Source organism: Aptenodytes patagonicus, chromosome 7 (genome assembly GCF_965638725.1).
Source record: "Aptenodytes patagonicus chromosome 7, bAptPat1.pri.cur, whole genome shotgun sequence".
Taxonomy (NCBI): Eukaryota; Metazoa; Chordata; class Aves; order Sphenisciformes; family Spheniscidae; genus Aptenodytes; species Aptenodytes patagonicus.
In genome coordinates this window covers 53,345,475-53,353,743 of record NC_134955.1, presented here as the reverse complement: position 1 = coordinate 53,353,743, position 8,269 = coordinate 53,345,475, and the positions used below count along the sequence as shown (strand labels likewise).

The 8,269-nt window shown below is 41.2% G+C and overlaps 1 protein-coding gene across 2 annotated transcripts in view; it reads right to left on the bottom strand.

Moving 5' to 3' along the window:
* Nucleotides 1-6,109: 6,109 nt before the first annotated feature.
* Nucleotides 6,110-8,269, bottom strand: part of TTC8 (tetratricopeptide repeat domain 8) — a 47,510-nt gene continuing 45,350 nt past the window's right edge. For both annotated transcript variants that reach the window (XM_076345252.1, XM_076345253.1), the window contains one exon: nucleotides 6,110-7,943. In XM_076345252.1, coding sequence (XP_076201367.1) covers nucleotides 7,827-7,943 — 117 coding nt within the window. In that variant the 3' untranslated portion in view covers nucleotides 6,110-7,826. The remainder of the gene's footprint in view (nucleotides 7,944-8,269) is intronic.

Sequence of the window (8,269 nt, the reverse complement as noted above, 5' to 3'; positions counted from 1 at the left end):
TAAAGTCCCATGTAACAAGAGCATTTATTTTTCCTCAGGATGCTTGAATAGACTTGTATGGGTACAGTTTGTCTGTTTGCACGTGGTTATAAATGTTATTGTGCTGCCACAGAACTTAATCTTGGAGAAGTCAGCTATGTTGCTAGATGAAAATCTCCAAGAGACCCAGAGGTGCCTCTTACTATAACATGAGAATATTGTTTCCAATCCAAATAACACTTTGCAGGTTTTCTCTTACTCTTCCTCGTTCAAGAGATTTGTGCCTGAATTACCTTGTTTGCCCAGAAATGACAGGTATTTAGCCAGAAATAGAATTTGCTTACAATGTATGTTACTTTACATCATGTCATCGGCTTATGTTGCAGCACCGTAGGGTCCAGCAAGATAATATGATATGAAGTTACAGGTGATGATGTGACATGAGTCATGGGCTACCCCAAAAAACAACTCTCCCCTTCAAACTCAAACATTTATCATTACTCAGGCTTTGTTTCAAGTTTTTTTAAGTTTTGATCTAATAGGAAAGGCATCTGTTTCTGGTGGTGGTGTTTTTTTGTTTTTAAAGGCATTGGAGCATCTGAAGCTTCAGCTGAATTAGAATGACTTTCCGAGATTGCTGAGTATGTCTAACTTTTTCTTTAAAGATGATGTTGCATTCAGGTAGACAGTATGAGACTTGTCACATAATGCCAGGGCTTTGAAACGTTTCTGAGTTTTGCTTGTAATAGCTTAAAAATGAATCTGTTTGTTTGATAAATATATACACATCTGCTAATAAAGATAATAAAGACTATGATAGGTGTGGCTGCAAAGTATAAATGACCTCAGTCATTTATAAATAGCCACATTATGTTTATTTACCATTAATCTTCTATATTTTGCAAATACATGTATACCCCTGCAAAATAGGATTTCCCATTCCGCCCACCTTTCCCAGTGTTCAGTTAGACCCGGGTCTGAGGAAGTCTTGGAGAGTTATTTCCTTCACTCTCTATAGCTACTGCCTGATTTGCAGATATAGGCTATTTGTGGATGTCTTGCACATATGTAGTAATGATATCCCTGTATTATACTGCAGAGATTTTTGGTATGTGACCTTGGCATGGCTTGTGGTCCTCTGCTTATTAGCCTGCCTTCCTAGGATTTATGTCGAATTTCAAATCTTGCATTCATCCAAGTAGCTACCATTTAATACCACAATAAATAAATGCTTGGTAATGACACAGCATTTTAAGCCTATCCCTTAGACATTGCAGGATTGCAGGCAGAAGTCAGAAGCTTTTAAAGTTTTTCTGCTTTTCTGTGGGCCTCCTGCATCCCTGTCTCTGGAAGAACCAACAACTACATCCTTAAAAGCTAGGACAGATACATGCATCTGTTTTTGTTCTACCAATTAAAAAAAAAAATCAGTGACCATATATTTTAGAAGATTGTGGTTTTATCTGAACCCTGAACTGTTGGCTTATGGTAATCCACAGGAATAAAAATAGTCTAGGGTTATGTTCCTAAATTAGCTTTTGTGTGGTAACTCATATACAAATAGACCAGAGTCTCTTGATTGAAGGTTTTATGACCCTTGGTTAGGATGATCTAAATTTATTGTATGTAAGGATTAATTAGTTAACATGTGTAATAGCTTTAAAGGTGCTTGGCATTATTACAGGGTATAGACTTGGCAAAATACGGAACTGATAGTAGTATAAAATAATGCCAAAGCTAAAATGTAAAATCTTGGCAATTACTTTATGGCTACGTAAACAGAATAAGCTGAAAATGAGATTAAACTGCTGGGATGGTCTACTTGCTTGAACCAAGTGTCCTGGCTCTTAATGAGTTTGCCCTTTCCATAGTGCTGAGCAAGGTTTGCATCCTGCTGTTTCTTCTTGCGTCTCATTTCTAATGGCTTCAAGACTTTTTATCTCTGAAGCAATATAATCGGTTTCACTGGCAATACCTGTCAAAAAGCAAACAGGAAATGGGGAAAAAAACCCCACATTTGTGGTGGTGATATGTGCTGACATATTCACATACAAAATTAAACATAATGCATTATGTGTTGGGAAGAGAGCTTTTTTACTATAAACTCATTGATTTGATCTCTTTTTTTTTTTTTTACATACTCTATACAGATCTAGTATCTAACTAGGAAGTCTTTTTCAGCTAAACCTTTATGACCCTTTTGTAAACCAAACATACAGCCAGGGAGAAGGCTGTGCAGTAACCAATTGCTGTCACTAACCAACAGAAAGGAGAAGGTAAATACAGTACTTGTACAGATCATTCAGTTATTCAGGTAATTCAGGGTATGTTTACTTGATAGTTTTGCAATAAAAACTGCTTTCTCTGGTCATGTGTTGCCCAGATTTAATCTGCTTACAGATGCTTCTGAGCATTTGCAGCTCCTGAGACCTCCTAAACTCTGAAAATGTGAATGGGGAAATTAGTAACATGACTATCTTACCAGCACAGGAATTCAAATGTGATTGGAGAGTGACTGGAGATACAAGTCTGTCTATGACTTGAATAGCAGAGTGTCTTGGCTTTTGCTTCATTCACCTTCTAAGGCACAAAGAGAAACTTAGTTCTGTTTTTATTTATAGAGAAAGGGGCATTTTGCATTCTACATCCACCATCTGCTCACTTGTTCCCAGTGATAGCTGGGATATCTGTAAAATACTACTCTGTGGCCCGCAGAGCTTGGTGGTGCACAATTACGATGTGTGTACACACAGGCATCTGCCGGGAACTGGAAGTTTGCAGCAGCCCTAGACCTTAAATAAATTCCAACAAGCAGAGAAAATTGTGTGAGCTGCCTCTTGTCCTGGCCCTCTGATGAAAGCTCACCCTTTCTTTGAGCCTGATTCCGCAGTGGCTTTGTGCCCCACCTTTTATACTGCTGTGTACAATATAAAATGTTTCTCATCTGGAAACATGCTAAAATGGCAATTCTGAGATTTCCTCTGGAATAGGCAAGGAACAGGGTGGGATCTCACAAAGCCTTTTACTCAGCTTATTTAGTTTCCTGGTAGGCAGCTGCTTTCCCCCTGCACTTATCTTGAGCTGATTTTTGACCTGCATTTCAGACTGCCCAGTTCTGTCCTTGCTGAGGGGACATAGCTGATACCTGCCAGTAAGTTTTCACAGCAATTTTTTCTTGCTGCTTGGAGTAAAATGGCATGTCCTCGTTTAGTCAAGTGGGTTGGTGCAAAGGGTTCTTCTAGGCTCTCTATTTCATGCTCTCTATGGTAGGGAAACAGTGTATTTGGTCAAAAATAACCATCACAGATGCCAGTGACAGCTCTGGTGACAGAGGCAAAGTAGGTATTGCCTAAAGGAGGCAAAATGGCCATGGTCCTACGCAGCTGTGGCAGATCCTAATGATGGATGATACACCAGCTGCTGGTGCTGGGGTATAATGAGTGCCCACTGGTTGGGGGGCAGGTGAAGGGGGGGGACATGAATGAGCTTGAAATCATCCATCAGAAAGAAGACAAACATATGGTAGTGAGAGTGACTAAATACAAAATCTTTCATGGCAGATGCTGTAGGTTTTTTGTACCAAAACTTGCTGCTGCTCTGGCAGGTAATCAACAGTCAAGCACAAACTGGATTCATTAGAAAGAGCTCCTGGCTTAAAATGTTTGGCCTATGTCATATCAGAGATCAGACTGAATGACCCAAAAATCTCTCCCTCTAGACTACAGCAGTAGGAATAGATAGGAAGCAGTCAAGGAAAAAACCACCACCAGCAGCAACAACAAAAAAATGGGATCATTACCCAAAGTCTTACAGTGACTGAACTGGCGCCTAATGGCAAACTGTTCCTGTCCTGCCCAACGACCTCCGAGGATGCTTTTTGCAGCCAAAATGATCCACAACCCTTAACTGTGAATTCTGATTCGCTTCAGCCACAGTTTTGTGGCTGGTGCTGTGGCTATAACATCTTGCAAAACAATCAAAATCCATTAATAATCTAACCCTTCATTATCAACTTTTAAATGGATTCATCCATCAGAATGAATGACCAGCAAGAGGGCTGGTCAGAAGGCTGACTGGAATTGGTGGTACAGCCATAAACTGTACAGACCTTTCCTGTGGGGACATAGAAACTTCAAGACCTCCCAGCAATCTGCTTTGAGCTTCCTTCCAGGCAGCATTGCTGTGGACACCATCTCCCCTGAAGATTAAAAAAATGACTTTTCATTGTGTTTTATTTTCTACTCCCAAGAGGCTTTATAAATGCCGGCTGGACATAGCTGAAGCTGTGCTACAGGTTAGTGGAAAAATGATTTCCATGTTACAGAAATGCTGCTTGCGATATTAAGGTCACACTGTCCTAATATGATCCTACCACAGAGATGAATACAGATTTTGATGCATTGTGGTGTGCTATGTCGTCCTCAACTAACTGAAGGCGGTTTGCCCCAGGGCCTGCCGATTCATCTGTTCGTTGGAGCTCGCACCAAATTAACATACAACAAAATCGAAAGATTCTTCCATGACAAACAGCCTGCTCATTCATCTGTTGTTTCATTGTGATGCCGTTCTCATTACCACATTTGATTTAATTTGTATGTGAGCTAGTCGTGAAAAAAATACTGTCGTACCCTTGCTTTGGGGCATGAAAAGTCAACAAAGCAAATAGCTGCTGCCTTTTGGGGCAATCAAAATACACCACGTAAGATGACTTTGGAATGGCTTGCAGATGCTGCACATTGGGGAGCTAAAAAGGTTTTAATAATTATTTAGAACTTTGTGTGTGGGATGGGGTTTTTTTTATAATTAATTTGCACAAGCATCTTGTGTAAAGGATTCCTTACCATACATGAGCCTTTTCCCTTTCAATCTCCACACACCCCCCAGTATTAAAAGAATAATCATGACAGATCTGTGTTCTAAGGAGTACTGTTTGCTAAAAAGAAGAGTTATTCAGATCATTAACTTGAGCAGTGATCACAGTAAGTGGGATCTTATACATACCTATGAGGAACTATTGAGCTGCCGCACTGGATTCAAAACTGAAGTTGTATTACTAGTTTCTGTCCCAGTTCATGTAGAAATAATCCTATTTACTATGCAATTTTAAAAATACTTTGAGTTAATAATATGACATTCAAAAATTCTCAACAGTTGTGTTCAAACTGCTAAGACAAACATTTTCTTTTCTGGTAGCTTCCTAAGTTTAGCACCGTCAACTGGGAAGACATAAGTACAGTAGATCAAAGGATGGAACTTTCCTATGAATTCTTCCTTTTTAGCAGAAAGTAAAATCTTATTTAGCTAATGAAAATTGCTGGTAACTAAGGTTCTCTCTTAGTTAGTTTGTGACAAATTTCCGGCAATACAAAGATCAATGTGGAAAAAATAAAATTGCCATTAAAGATGCTGCATCTATTCAGCCAATAATGCTTTTGCATTTCGCAAGATGATGTGACACCGGTTAATGACAGTGTTTCTAACTGTCACCTACAGACTGCTCTTTGGGGAGCCTGTGGGTACACTTCTCTAAGCTCCCCAGCATCTGCCTTCACCCACTACAACAGCCATACGAAGATGAGGGTGGGGAAGTAACAAATAGTAAAAAGGAAGACATTATATTCATAAGCATGTTTAGGGTTGCTCCCTAAGCCAAGATAATCCTTTAATATATCAGAGAAACATGAAAAGATGTTAAAGGCCTGCTTCAGGATGTGCCATTCCAGAATGCCTTAACATCCCACATTTCTTAAAGGTCTTTTAAAAAGGTCAAGTTGGGAAATCATGCAAATTTATCCTTTCTAGTTAGAACGCAAAGACACGTGACAGAGAGAAAGTCTTCGCTTGTTGCTATTAGTAGTATTCTTGTAGTTAGGACAATCCAAATATTTATTTAGCAACAGTGTTTATGTGGTAGCACAGGCAACCACCCAATCAAAGCCTTCTGCAAGCTTCTAAATATCCCTCTTCCTCACTGAGATCAGGAATGAACTCTCTCCTGGGTAGAAAGGAACACACGTATTTATGCTATTTTGTACCAGTTCTGCAGAGTCTTCAAAATATGTTAAGGTCACTGACTCCAATTTTCATGGTAATAAGGATGTAATTTTAACTTACACAAACAAACGAGACAAACCATACAAACTGGAATTTATTTAATTCATACAGTACAACAAGGAATATAAGAACTTTTGCTTTACATATGTATTTTAAATTCTTTTTAGGTATTTTAGTTTTAAAACATAACATTCAGTAAGAAAGCATACTATCGAAAGCTAAGTTTGAAGACCAATTAGGAAGTACTCTTACTCTGTGTTACTTGACAGACTGTCACACAGAAATATTTAAAAACACCTTTTTCTGCAGAAAAGTCAGAAAAAAATCCTTTAAAATGTTCATTAATATTAAACAGAGACATACTTGCTCATATACCAGCCAACTATTTCAAAGTTGCCATACTGGCAGTATCCTGCTGTGGTGGGTTGACCCTGGCTGGACGCCAGGTGCCCACCAAGCCGCTCTATCACTCCCCTCCTCAGCTGGACAGGGGAGAGAATATACAACAAAAGGCTCGTGGGTCAAGATAAGGACAGGTAGATCACTCAGCAATTACTGTCATGGGCAAAACAGACTCGACTCGGGGAAATTAGTTTAATTTATTACCAATCAAATCAGAGTAGGATAATGAGAAAATAAAACGGAATTTTAAAACACCTTCCCCCCACCCCTCCCTTCTTCCCAGGCTCAACTTCACTCCCGATTTTCTCTACCTCCTCCCCCCAGTGGCACGGGGGGACGGGGAACGGGGTTGCGGTCAGTTCATCACACGTTGTCTCTGCCGTTCCTTCCTCCTTAGGGGGAGGACTCCTCACACTCTTCCCCTGCTCCAGCGTGGGGTCCCTCCCATGGGAAACAGTCCTCCATGAACTTCTCCAACATGGGTCCTTCCCACAGGCTGCAGTTCTTCATGAACTGCTCCAGCGTGGTCCTTTCCACAGAGTGCAGTCCTTCAGGAACAGACTGCTCCAGCATGGGTACCCCATGGGGTCACAAGTCCTGCCAGCAAACCTGCTCCAGTGTGGGCTCCTCTCCATAGGTCCCAGGTCCTGCCAGGAGCCTGCTCTAGCGTGGGCTTCCCCCAGGGTCACAGCCTCCTTCGGGCATCCACCTGCTCTGGTGTGGGGTCCTCCACGGGCTGCAGGTGGATATCTGCTCCACCATTAACCTCCATGGCCTGCAGGGGGACAGCCTGCCTCACCATGGTCTTCACCACGGGCTGCAGGGGAATCTCTGCTCCGGTGCCTGGAGCACCTCCTCCCCTCCTTCTCCACTGACCTTGGTGTCTGCAGAGTTGTTGCCTTCACACATTCTCGCTCCTCTCTCCAGCAGCAATTGCTGTTGCACAGTAAGTTTTCCCCCTTCTTAAATATGTTATCCCAGAGGCGCTACCACCGTCGCTGATGGGCTCGGCCTTGGCCAGCGGCGGGTCCATCTTGGAGCCGGCTGGCATTGGCTCTATTGGACATAGGGGAAGCTTCTAGCAGCTTCTCACAGAAGCCACCCCTGTAACCGCCCCCACTAACAAAACCCTGCCACACAAACCCAATACACCTGCCATTCCTGTAATCTCTCATGTATGTAGTTGCAACATGTGTTCTAGCTGCATTTTAATAAGTGATATGTTTTAAGATGACAGAAACTAATTAGGACTCTTAAACCATTCCTGCTACTCAAAATAACACAGGCTTTGCCACAGGAAGTAGTTTATCTACTTTGAGCTAGTATTTTCAAAAAGATATATGGGACATTCGCTCTGGCTAACTGTTTTTATATAATAAAAAATATGCTCATCAGAGCATAGCAAAGTGCTGTTTTAACTGTTTGATGAGCTGTTGTGTATCAACATGGCCTGGAAATGCTTCTTCTGACTTCTGAGCAGCTGTGTAACTCCTCTGAAGATCTCCAACCTGTAAGAAACACACAAACTAATTTCGTAAATCCAAGCACTGCAGTATTTGCATCATATATTCTGTGCAGTACATTTCTGATGCTCACAAGTGTTTAAACATAGCTGGTCCTGAGAGTGAACAAATAAAAGAATCGGTATGGAGGCTTTTGAACTCAGGGTTATGTCCCCCTTACATCAAGGGATGAGAAGAAAAAGACAGAAATGTGATTTTAATGGGAGGGATGCTTCAAGACAGTAACTTTATATCCCATTCCACCTGACTTCTTGGAGAATGAACAACAAAGTACACCATGCCCAGTGCTTGAAGTGAGGAGGAATAAGAAA